At 49.1% G+C, this 12738-nt stretch overlaps 2 protein-coding genes across 2 annotated transcripts in view; both read left to right on the forward strand.

The window, feature by feature from the left end:
• Positions 1-12738, forward strand: part of DTNB (dystrobrevin beta) — a 648286-nt gene that overhangs the window by 188289 nt on the left and 447259 nt on the right. The gene's annotated exons all lie outside the window — the stretch shown is intronic.
• The window catches only part of HADHA (hydroxyacyl-CoA dehydrogenase trifunctional multienzyme complex subunit alpha), a 28369-nt gene that overhangs the window by 1526 nt on the left and 14105 nt on the right, over positions 1-12738 (forward strand). Inside the window, exons 2-10 of the mRNA XM_068410747.1 lie at positions 3201-3242; positions 3331-3401; positions 4118-4251; positions 5436-5574; positions 6573-6692; positions 6778-6880; positions 10159-10281; positions 10952-11070; positions 11729-11785. Of these exons, the coding sequence (XP_068266848.1) occupies positions 3201-3242; positions 3331-3401; positions 4118-4251; positions 5436-5574; positions 6573-6692; positions 6778-6880; positions 10159-10281; positions 10952-11070; positions 11729-11785 (908 nt within the window). The remainder of the gene's footprint in view (positions 1-3200; positions 3243-3330; positions 3402-4117; positions 4252-5435; positions 5575-6572; positions 6693-6777; positions 6881-10158; positions 10282-10951; positions 11071-11728; positions 11786-12738) is intronic.

Consider the following 12738-nt stretch of genomic DNA (forward strand, 5'->3'; position numbering starts at 1 on the left):
ACTAATGGTCCCTTGTGATCTGCCAACCCAGGCAGGGCCTTGGCACTCCTGCTTGTTTGCAGCGCTGGGTCCTCGTGCTTCCTTGCAGAGGTACCACAGCAAGGAGTCACCAGGTGCCCCTAGGAAGGCCGAAGGACAAGGCTCTGAGGCTTTATTTCATAGAATCACAGCCTGGTTTGGGTTGGGAGGAACCTTAAAGCCCATCCAGTTCCAACCCCCTGCCACGGGCAGGGACACCTTCCACCAGACCAGGTTGCTCCCAGCCCCATCCAACCTGGCCTTGAACACTGCCAGGGAGGGGGCAGCCACAGCTGCTCTGGGCAACCTGGGCCAGGCTCTCACCACCCTCACACCAAAGAATTTCTTCCTCAGATCTCATCTCAATCTCCCCTCTGTCAGTTTAAAACCATTCCCCCTCGTCCTGTCACTCCATGCCCTTGTAAAAAGCCCCTCTCCAGCTTTCCTGTAGCCCCTTCAGGCACTGGAAGGTGCTAGAAGGTCTCCCCAGAGCCTTCTCTTCTCCAGGCTGTGCTTCCAAGGGTCCCAGGGTCTGGCATTGATGTTGACATGAAATCTAGCCACATTTTTGTTTAAACCTAATACCTGTCTTACGTGCAGTGTTGGAGCGAGTGTGTACGTGAGCCAGGAGCAGGGTTCTGTCCTAACGAAGCGCTTGTTAATTTGGCTGCAGGCCTTGCCCAAAAGCATACAGAAGGCAGTGCAAGCTCGAGAGCTGGCCATACCGGCTGAGCCACGTGCCATGTGCCAGCAGGTCCCCAGAGGGGACAGGAGAGCTCAGTTTGTCAGACGTTTCCCATCTCGCAGCTCGTACCTGTGCCACCAGCTCGCTGGTAGGGGCTGCAAGCGTGGGCAGTCTCCTCCTGAGCTTCAGCCCCTTCGCTCTGCTGGTGCTTGGCTTGGGCCAGGGCTGCAGGAAGGCTTTTCTCCATGGATGCTGTTCCCAGTTGGAGTGGCATGCCGCGGCCGGGTGAGTGGAAGGGTGGGATGGGGAAGTGCTGGGCGAGGAAATCACAGAGAAAAGAGAAAGTGGGAGGAAAACGGTCCCGGCTGGACTGTGTGAAAGGGATGTTCTCTGTTCTCTGCTGCATCCAAGTTCTCAGCAAAGTCCTCAGAGCAACTGTGTGAAGGATTGGTGTCCCTGCTCTAGATGGTCTTTTAATTAGAGTAAGTGGTGAAAATGGGATCGACATTATTTAGATGTGTTTTCCACAAGTGTTCTGGGCTCTAATATAAAATACTGTCAGGCTGAAGAAACCTCACTCACATATTAAGCAGCTGTTACTCTGATGACAGTACCTTTCCCAAAAGAGTTTATATTAAAATGTAGGGAGATTTGTTCAGTTGTGCCCTTGATTTTTTATTTTTTCCCTACTTCATATCTTTTGTTTTGCTGGAACAAAGGCAGAGAGGAATTCAAGGTTTAAAGCTTTCGTGGAAACAGTCTGGGAACTGATATGAGAAGAGGAAAGCATGTTAGACCATAGAAAGAGAAAAAAGTTAATTAATCCTTTCACTTTTAATTGAGATTGTGTGTTCTGCATGTGATTTTTCACTCGTAGTCAGTGCCTTGCTCTCGGGCAGCGCTGGAGAGCAGCGTGCTGCTTATCTTCCCACATCCCAGCCTTCGCAGACGCCTGACTGAGGGGGTGGAAGAAAAACATCATCACTTGCCTTGTGACTGAGATTTGTTGGGTCTGATTGTCCTTCCTGCCGTGCCTGGCCATGGGCAGCACTACTGGATTGAAGGGAATTCATTCAGATAGTTCAGTCCTTGCCTTTTTAAAGCAGTGGCTTCTGTTGAGGTAAAATACTGCCATGGAAAGTGCATCAGGTTCTGCTGAGGAGCATCTATCAGCAGAGAAATTGTCGTCAGACCATGCTCAGTTTTGTGGGACAGGAGCATTGGTGTTTAGTTTCAGGACTTCAGCGCACAAAAAGTTTATGGAAATTAATGTTGGCTGCAGCAGTCACAATCTGGGTATTGTCCTAGTCCAAAAATACTTTTAAAGTCGCTTTGGAGTGGAAAGAGTTCACTTTTTGTTTATAAAATGGTGTTGTGGGCACATGACACACAAACCTGCTTGCTGGGACAGACTGACGCTGAATTTCCATCCCCGCAGCGTCGCACCGTGTGTCCTGGGCTCAGGGAACGGGGCGCAAAGGTCAGGCTCTGCTGCCAGCACCGGGGACAAGGTGGAAAGAGGGCCAAAGTGCAGCAGAGCTGCCTCCAGCTCCCTTCTGTCATGGGGCTGCGGGAGGCAGCTGGTGGGGAGGTGCAGGCTGAGTTTGTTCTCCCTGTACTGGTTTTTCTGCCTTCTTACTGCTGGGAATGGGAGCGTTTCCTTCCTGAATGTTCTACCAGCGTTGAGCAGTAAACCCCCCCTAGCTAAATGACCACGTTCCAGTTGTTTGTGGTGCTTAAGAAGTGACACTTGTACTAGATTTCAGACTTAAAGCAGCTCTGGCAGGGATTCAGCCTAGATCTGCGTTAGAGGATCCTTTTGGTCAAGATCAAGGTGGCAGGAATAGAACTGAGGTTCATCGGTGTAGAGAGATCATCAAGCCAAATTTCTCAGCAGAAAAAAAGGAGACCTGGGGTTTATGAGTCAGAAAAGTGGCGTTTCACTTGTGGGCAGAACTTGTTCATGCCGTGGGCTGAGCTTTCAGAGCGCTTTGAAACGAGACAAGCTTGTCTAGGTGCTTCCACCTGTAAATAGTAGAGGTGGATCGAGTGTTTTGTTGATAGATGGAGGGGAGAATAAATATTTTGTGTGCTCTTTTTGTGGCTCCCCAGATGGACAGCGTGTGATCTGTGCAGTAAGAGTGTGTTTTTACAGAAATATTCTAGGGCAGTTATGTTTGATGTGCAGAGAAGTTGACTTGCAGGCTTGGAACCCTCCGAAGTTCACCTCTTGCCAGGCTTTGGTTTTGATTTTCTTGCCCTCAGCTGGGCATTGCTGGTCCTGGAGGCTGCGGGGTGGCTTCTGTGCTGTGAAGGTCACTTCAGTAGCGTGGAGTCTGCTGGACTCTGGTGGCAGCACAGGTCAAGCTGTGAGAGAAGGAACTGGCTCAGACCCAGGGTTTTCCCAAATGCTGTGTGAGGGGAGAAGGGAGAATAAAGGAGCCTTAAGCTGAGACTACTGAGAATTCCTTTAACATCTGCAATGTCTTTTCTGTAGGTTATGCTTGCCGTAACATCTCCACCTCCACTGCTCTTCAGAGTAAGTGTAAAGCTTTTCTCTGCGAGTTCATTTTCTTTCTGAAAAGCCCCTGAGAATAAGCTGATGAGGTGTTTCTGTTTCCTTCCAGCTAGAACCCACGTCAGCTGTGATATCAAAGGAGATGTCGCTGTCGTACGCTTCAACACACCAAATTCAAAGGTACTGATCAGTGATCACAGCATTCTGAGATGGCAGGAGTAGCAGTCGTAGGAGAAGGCACTGAAAATGCTAATTTAAGACTAAAAACTCTCCTCACCTGCAGCCTTTCAAAGTTGTGAACAAAGTAGAAACAGGAGAACGAGCGTTTGTGCATTTAATGAGACATCTCAAAGTGCCTCATGGCAATATGTTGTATGTACTAAACTAACTCGTCTCTCTCACTGGCACAAGGTATTGCTCAATCTTAACAAGCTCTTGGATTCAAGGTGGTTAAGGAGAGTGTCCATTATATAGAAAAAAACAGCTTAGAAGCTCATAAAATCTGAGTTTGAGGTCACAAACCCACTGTTGTTGAGGTTAAGGGGGAACTTCTTAATAACAGATCACTTGCTGAGCTGCTGCAGGGGTTCCTCATGGAGTTACTTCCTTGCTGTGTTACGACACAGGATGAACTAACTTTTATAGCAGATCTGGGCTCGCTGTGAGCACCCCAGAAGTGTTACACGGTGCCAAGCAATGCTCTTGGGTAAATTCCTGGTGGCTCTAGTCCTTTTCAAAAGGCAGATCTTGAAAGGCTACAGAGCTGCTGCTCCTACTGGAATCCATTCAGACCTACCATTGGCTTTGGCTTTTTGTTGTCAGTCTGTCTTCTGTGCAAATTATATGATGATATGATGGTTGGCTCCCTATTTACAATGCTTCTTTGCTGCCTTCAGGTGAACACTCTATCCAGACAACTGAGCACAGAGTTTACTGACGTGATGAACGAGATCTGGGCCAATGAAGCTGTCAAAAGTGCCGTCCTCATCTCCTCAAAGCCAGGCTCTTTCATTGCTGGAGCAGATATTGAGTAAGTACAGGGGTGTTTGTTAGAAGTTGTGCTGCTGGAGCTTTCTCTGAAGTCCAGCATCCAGGGCCAGTGGTCTGGTGCGTGTGAAGTCCGAGCAGTTTGTCACTGATGTCTCCCCAGGGGTGAGGCAGAGGCTGGGAATGAAATCTGCGTGCACAGGATGCCTAACTTGCTCGAATGGAGTTAGGACCTTGATAAAGAGGAACATGGCAAGTCGTTAAACCCCATTTGGCTGTAACACTTGGTCACTTCTTCCTGCGTGCTGGGGCGCAGCCAAGGAAACCCTTCCTGGCTCGGGGGCCAGCATTGTCCTTTGGTCTGGGACACAAGAGCAGATAATTTACATGCAGGACTTCGTTTAAGCTGGGTTTGAGTGCCTGGCTGTCTGCCAGCGTGGCCCCTCGATTGGGCAGGGTTTGGCTCTCTGCCACGTGGAGCAGCCTCCCAGGCAGTTCAGTGTGGGTAACTCCTGCAGGATGGGGGACAACGCGTGTGGGTGCTCCCACTGGGGCCTGGAGTGCCGTTGGCTCCTAGTCCTGACGTCGGGCAGGACAGAATAGTTGTTTAAAGACATAAAAAGCCAGAAAGCTCTGAGGAAAGACGGTAAATTACAAATAGACCCTTCAAAACCTTCCTGCCTTTTTGGCTGGCAGGGGCAGAGGCTGGGTAGATGTTGCGGTGGGAAGCAGGCAGTGGCTAGAGCTGGTAAGCAGAGAAAAAGGACAGATGAGATGTTTGCCTGTCTCAAAGCTCCAAGCCTGGCAAACGCTGCTGGCCTCCCTGAGAATTAATTGGCACAGGGAGTCTCTAATTGGCGGAGTGCAACATCAGAGCACTGGCCATCTGCTCCTCTAAAGAGTGATGCTGGGCTCTCCCCTCCACCCTTCCTGGCAAGCGCTTTGAGGCTTCCTCTGACCCTTCCTCCTCTCCCCCAAAGGCTTTCACAGCTCTGACACAAGGGAACTCATTCACTGCCTGCAGGCACAGTGACTTAACCCACTGAATTTAGTAGTCTGCCTGTGTTGTCTCTTAATCTGAGGCTCAGGGACTAAATAGCTCTTGCCTGTCCGTCAGCCACTGGAGCTTTGTGGGAAAAGGGGAACAAACTCCTTGAAGCACTCTCATTTTACTGCTGTTTTCTCAGTGCTTTTCTAATTCTGATCAGCCTTTCTGCCTCGCCGCAGCATGATTGAAGCCTGCAAGACTTCTCAGGAAGTGACTCAGCTCTCTCAGGACGGACAGAAGATGCTAGAAAAAATTGAGCAGTCTCCAAAGCCCGTAGTTGCTGCCATCAGTGGCTCCTGCCTGGGAGGAGGACTGGAGGTATTGAACAATTCTGGGTCTGACAAGCAGCAGTGGGAGTTGATTCTTTAAAGTATCCAAGCAATGCCTGCAGCACTACTCACTGTGAGAGGGATTTGAGACACAACGTGGGTTCATTACATCCATCCAAATGAGTTTGTGGCAGGTTAATGGCTTGGTTGTGCTTCAGGGCTCTGCCATGCTAAGTTTTTTGCTTCTGTTGAAAGAGCTGATCAAATATAAGCCTGTGTGGGCCAGGCTAATATTTAGATGAGAGCGTCCCAGAGAAAAGCAGCTGTTGCCCACAGGCATTGGATCTGGATAAATGCTGCTGGCGTAGTTCAGGCTGGAAATTGCTGCTTTTCAGATGAACTGAGTCTGGTATCCCAGCAACTTCTGTTCTTTTAAAGGTGGTTGTGAGAGGGATGAGTGTGGGGAACCCAGCCAGGCTCCACCCTGGCCTGTGTACTCCACTCCCTCGCTTGCCACTTTGGCTGGATGCAGCATTTGCTTCATAATCTCCATTTAGGATTTTGTAAACTGAAAGGCTGTGGTAATACCTGGGACAAAGGTGTTACTAAAGCAGAATAACCTCATGGGAATGGGGTCTCTTCAGCTGCATGCTGATTCCTCAAGCAGTCGCAGCCAGGCACTGTGGTGACAGTTCTGGACTCGGTGATCCAGTGATAAACCAAGTATCGTGGCTGATCTGTAAATGGGACCGTGCTGTCTTGTAGTGAATGAATTTAGCTCTTGATAGTCTAGATGAGATTTAAAAATAGCTTGGCTCAGTTTGATAGTCTCACGTTCATGTCATGGCTGCTTGCTGTCACCTGCCTTGTGTGCCCTTGTTGGAAGAAGCCGTCAGTGGGCACAGAGGGAATTTGGGCAGCTGAATTAGGGAGCTGGGGTAGGGTTGGGAGGAAAGCTGAGGCAGTGTGGAGAAGAGACCTTGGTGATGGACGCCCAGTTCTGTTGTCTTTCACATGAAACCTTTCGTTTTCTCTTCCTTTTTTAAGGTTGCCATCGCCTGTCACTACAGAATAGCGACAAAGGACAAGAAAACAGTCTTGGGAACACCTGAAGTGTTGCTGGGTCTCCTGCCAGGAGCAGGGGGTACTCAGAGGCTGCCAAAGATGGTGAGTAAGAGGCAAAACTGCACTCCATAGCCTCTTCTGCTGCGTGGCATGCTCCCATTCTGAAACCCCCTTCCTGCCCTTCCAGGTGGGGCTTCCTGCTGCCTTTGATATGATGCTGACTGGAAGGAACATCCGTGCTGACAGAGCGAAGAAGATGGGTCTGGTTGACCAGCTGGTGGACCCACTAGGTCAGATGTGATGCCTCTCAGCTTCTTGATGTGCTGCCTGTCAGTTAACCTCTGCACCTTACTGAAATGGATGGAGAAGCCATTGGTGCAGTCAGCAGTGTGGTGGGGGCAAAGCACATGGACTGCAAAGTCCTCACCGTGCTCTGCAGTGCAATATCCGCTCCCACCTTAGAGGAATGTGCACGGGGACCTTGAAAGGTCAGGCTCCTGCTAAAGCTAAGTGAGCAGGGAAAGGTTAGCACAGAGGGCAGGCCTGCTGGCTCTCTTGCCTAAGCTAATTATACCGATAAGAACCTGCATTCCTCATTTATCATGTCAGAGGGACAGATTGCAGCCCATAATGAAAGGAGAATGGATGACCGATGTCTGCGTTTATGCAGCCTGCAGATGTTAATCTCTGTGACAAGATCTTGAGAAGAAGCCAACGCCCACAGCTTACACACTCTGAACTGCCAAGTGGCTTCGAGTTGGCTGCAGAAATTCCTTGTGAACTGCAGACCAAATGGCACTTCCAAGTGCTGAGTGGGCTAGTGAATAATTTCTTGCTTCTGCTGTTCCTTCACTGGGGGGGCTTTCTTGGAAGGTGACTAAATGGAGGAGCAAAGCCTCCACAGCCTTCTCTGAAAGGTCTGAGCGGCTGCAGCCAGGAGTTAGGATGGAAACCACTGTGCCAGCTGCTACTGCTGCACAGTTGTACTGTGCTGAGCTTTGTTTCCCCAGGCAGAGCGTGGCCAAAGTGCCCTGGTGCCCCTTAGCTCCTGAAGGTGAAGAAAACAAAATAAACAAAAAGAAACTGGTACCCAGGCTTGAGTTAAAGTCATCTGAGTGAACTTTACCACTGTATAAATGGGAATTGCCCTTTAAGAGCCAGCAAATGTGGCTTTTTATACCCATTATTACACTGTCTTGCTCAAAGGAAACCTGAACTTTCTGAAGAGCTGTCTGGAATCCTAGCTCAGACCAGATAAGCACGTAGGAGGAACACAATAAACCAAATTATATGCAAGTGTTAGAGGCATTCCTTGTTTATTCAAATAGCAGCCAGTGCCAGGAGGCTTTCTGCTGAGGATTCTCATGTTTGTTCTCAATGTCTGGGCAAAAGCAGCTTGAACTGGGGTGATGCTCTAACTGATGATAGAAAGCTTGGAAGGAGAGAGACAGCATTAATCAGGAGGCAGTTTCATGGGATGCAATCAGTTCTCCTTCAGCAGGGAGCTCTATGGCATTCTTGAAGTGGTGGGAAGTGAATTTGGAAGCTGGTAAGATTTGAGCTCAGAAATCCCAAATGCTCTCAAGTTGCCAATAAATTCTCTAAAATCCGTTGGGCATTGCTGAAATTAGATTATGCAGCAGCTCTGGGTTAAGTTTCAAGCTGCCTATAAAATGAAATATGTTGTTTTGTTTGGACTGTTTTCCTCTACGCTGGCTCTGACATACTGCCAGAGTACGAGTGAGGCTTCCTAACAGTGAGCTTTCATGATCTGGTCAAAATGTACCAGATTTCGGTTTATTTGCTTCTTGCTGAGAGACCCTCCAGCAAGCCAGCAGCATCTGGGCTCTGCTGAGTATCCGCTCTCAAGTTTTTACATGAAGAGAGGGAAGCCTTGAAGTTGAGGACCTCAGCTCTTGGTGGAGGGCGAGAGTAGCGGGAGGTGAAAGAGGAGGGGTTTTCTGATTTTCTTCTTTAATTGTCTTCTGTGTCAGGCAGTAGTTGTCTGCTGTGGTGTTTTCTTAGATCCGAGGGCTCTGTGCAGCATCTGCATGTGGCTGGAGCAGTTCATAGTGAAGGTTGATGAGGTTGCCCAGCTGTAGAGATAAAGAGTTATAACCTCAGCAGGTTTGTTCTGCTAGTTCAGAGGCAGCTGCACGTTTAGCTGCAGGTTCCTTATGCTCTTTCATTAATGACTCATTATTTTGCCTCCAGCAACTTTACCCAAGTGCCTTCTCAGCCCTGTGCTCCAGCCTCCTGTACTGATCACAGAATCGATGAGGTTGGCAGAGCCCTTTGGGATCATCGAGTCCAACCGTTGCCCTGACACCACCATGGCAACTAGACCAGGGCACTAAGTGCCATGTCCAGGCTTTCCTTAAACCCCTCCAGAGATGGTGACTCCACCACCTCCCTGGGCAGCCCCTTCCAATGGCTAATGACCCTTGCTGAGAAGAAATGCTTCCTCATGTCCAACCTGAACCAGATGATACAAGTCCTGTGCTTGCAAATTGTGCAGCCCACCCTCAGAGATGGCTGAAACTCGTTTTGTGGTGGCTTGCTTCATTGTTTGTGGGACAGCTTTAAGTTAGCACAGGTGGGCCACAGGATGCATGGCACAGCACATGGAGCCTCGCTAAGTGTTGCTGTGTGTGGCACTAGCTAAAGCAAGTGAGAAATTTCCTGTACCTGAGGTCAAATGTTGAGGTTTCGTTGGACATCAGCTCCAGTACAGGTAATTTTCAGGGACACAGTGCAACAAGATGGTCAGGCACTGAAACGGGTCCAGAGAGGTGATGGGACCACCAGCCTTGGAGATGTTCAGAGACTGACAGAACATGGCCCTGAGCAACCTGATCTAATTCTAGAGTTGGATTTATCTTTGAACTTGGCCCTGCTTTGAGCAGTGGGTCAGATGGGGTGGCCTTCCACGTCCCCTTCCAACCAAAGCTGTTCATAGAATGGTTTGGGTTGGAAGGGACCTTAAAGCCCATCCAGTTCCAACCCCCTGCCACGGGCAGGGACACCTTCCACCAGACCAAGTTGCTCCAAGCCCCATCCAACCTGGCCTTGAACACTGCCAGGGAGGGGGCAGCCACAGCTTCTCTGGGCAACCTGGGCCAGGGTCTCACCACCCTCACAGCAAAGAATTTCTTCCTCACATCTCATCTCAGTCTCCCCTCTTTCAGTTTAAAACCGTTCCCCCTCGTCCTGTCACTCCATGCCCTTGTAAAAAGTCCCTCTCCAGGGACTCCCTCTCTGTCCCGTGGCTCTGTGACAGTAGTGTTGATGTTTAAGTGACATACTGCTGTCTGCTCCTGCTGGGAGGTGGCATTTTGGCACTTCTGTATAATGCCACGGGTATTAAATGCCTCGGGGCCTTTGTGTAGTTGCCTGTTGAGCCTTTCCATCATTATTCATAATCAAGAAAAGTCATACAGGCAGGGGGGGAATAGAGTGGTAGCAATCCAAAGGAACATCATGTTGCTGTCTCATCCTTGCTTCTCTGCATCATCACCCATCAGTGATAACTTCTGCTGCATTTCCTCAAGACTTCTCTTGTTCACAGGGCCAAGTGTGAAGACTCCAGAAGCAAGAACGATTGAGTACTTGGAGGAGGTAGCAATTGACTTTGCCAGAGGACTAGCCAACAGGACTGTGTCTACCAAAAGACCAAAAGGGCTAATACAGAGTAAGTTGTGGGCATCGTAGCCAAATCCCAAGGGACTATAGTGAGTATAATCCAGCTTTGCTTCTCAGGGATGTGTTCATGCTCCTACTTAATTCCATTTTCAAAACAAAGTTATTTTATGTCGTAATCGTCTCTTGAGCCAGGTGGGTTGGTAGAGAAAACATTGCTCTGCAGAGCTGATCTTCAAGTGGCGTTGCCAGAGTTGCCCATGGTGGCTCCTGAAGTGTACTAGAAGGGTACCAGGCCTCAGGGAGGGAGCAGCAGCTACCTCCAGAGGACTACCCATCTTCAAAGTTCTAGGAGAAAGTTCTGTACCAAGCTTGTGTAATCAAGTGGGAAGAGGCATGTGGATCTGCTCGGTGCCAACCCTCTTCAGCAGCACCCTTATGCAGTTAGAGCCCAGAAACGATGACATCTCTGTGTGAGTTCCAGTCCACAGAGCTCAGTCTGTCACCAGTTGGATGAGGATGCTTTAGCCCTAAGTGAGACTTGTCTGTGGAACAAGCCATGGAAACCCTTCTGAGCAGACCATGTGGCTGAGTTTCAGGTGCATGTTTCTGTTGCAGATATGCAACAGTCACCTCTATACTCTTGAACTTTGAGGTTAATCATTTAAAGGCTGATGGTGTGTATAGCACTGTACTGAGACGTGTTTTGTCCCATCTTGCAGAGATAACAGACTATGCTATGGCTCTTCCCTTTGTGAGGCGGCAAGTCTACAAGACAGTGGAGAGCAAAGTTCAGAAGCAAACCAAAGGACTCTACCCTGCTCCCCTGAAGATCATTGAGGTAACTCAGAATCACAGAATCAATGAGGTTGGAAGAGCCCTCTGGGATCATCGAGTCCAACCATTGCCCTGACACCACCATGGCAACTAGACCAGGGCACTAAGTGCCATGGCCAGGCTTTTCTTAAACCCCTCCAGCGATGGTGACTCCACCACCTCCCTGGGCAGCCCCTTCCAATGTCTAATAACCCTTTCTGAAAAGAAATTCTTCCTCATGTCCAACCTGAACCTCCCCTGGCGAAGCTTGAGGCTGTGTCCTCTTGTCCTATCCCTAGTTGCCCGGGAGAAGAGGCCAACTCCCACTTCACTACAACCTCCCTTTAGGTAGGCCCAAGAAAGAACTACAGTGAAGGTGGATCTGGGGGATAATATGGCAACAGACAGAGGGAAGGTGGTTCCTTCTCTGAGTCAAGCCATACATCCTGATCTTCACAGAAGATCAGTCTTGATGAACCTGGTCTGTTCTAGAAGGACAAAGTGATTCATAGCTCTGCTTTGAGCAGCATGGACAGGACCCAGAGAGTCTGAAGCGTGCCTTCAATATTGAGGAGGGGGCACTGGTGAAAACAGGAGGTGCAGCTGAACAAGTAATCAGATAAAAACACGGCTGTTGGCAGACATGACTTAACAGCAGCGTATCTTTGTTGTTCTTTGACTAGGTTGTAAAGACTGGTCTTGATCAGGGGCGTGATGCTGGATACCTCACCGAATCCCAGGTAAGGAGATGAGATCCCTGGTAGTAATGGGTAAGTTGTGGAGTTGGGGGGGTGGGATTTGTGTTTAACCACACACAAAGGACAATATTTGTCACAGGCTGCTCAAAATGGTGTCTTGTCTTGTCCTCTGCCCCTTCCTCTGGCAGTGGGGCTGTCTTGAACAACAGAACTGGTTGTCAGGATTCCTCATCTGTGAAAACAGTTTGTGCCTTTCTCCTTCCTGTCTGTGTTACCTTGTTGAGTGGGGGGTGACCAGACGGAGTTCACCGATGTAGGTTTCACATAGTAGGACTTTGATTTCTCTGTGTGCCTGAGCACTGTGTGTTCTGATTGTCACACGGGACAGGTAACGTGGTGTGGGTGCAGTGCTCTCAGTCTTGGCAGAGTTTCCAGGCAATTTGGTGCAAACACTCACAGAATCACAGAATCATGTTGATTGAAAAGACCTTTAAGGTCATCGAGCCCAACCCTTAACCCAGCACTGCCAAGGCCACCACTAACCCATGTCCCTCAGCACCACATCTACACGGCTTTTAAATCCCCCCAGGGATGGGGACTCCGCCACTGCCCTGGGCAGCCTGTTACAAACAAGTCATTTCCTCCAAGAATTAACTTTATTTTTTACTAATATTCTGTTTACCCTCACCTTTCTTCACCATCACCTTTGTTCAGGGTGTTGATTCTCCATTACTCTTGTTTTGCTGTTTGTCCTGTTTTCTAGTCCAGATACTTCGTGCTGGTCCTTTTTCACCCATTTATAATTTTGTGCACTTCTGAAAATTAGGTGTGTTTTTTTTAATTAGTAGTTTCTCACCCAGAACAGGACTTCTCTCTTCTTATCCCTTGGTCAAACTTACCTATTTAATAGCCACACCAGTCAGCATACTGGCTAGTACTGGCCATTCAGGGGGACCTCAACAGACCAGAGAACTGGGCAGACAGGAACCTCATGA

Source organism: Nyctibius grandis, chromosome 1 (genome assembly GCF_013368605.1).
Source record: "Nyctibius grandis isolate bNycGra1 chromosome 1, bNycGra1.pri, whole genome shotgun sequence".
NCBI classification, from domain to species: domain Eukaryota; kingdom Metazoa; phylum Chordata; class Aves; order Nyctibiiformes; family Nyctibiidae; genus Nyctibius; species Nyctibius grandis.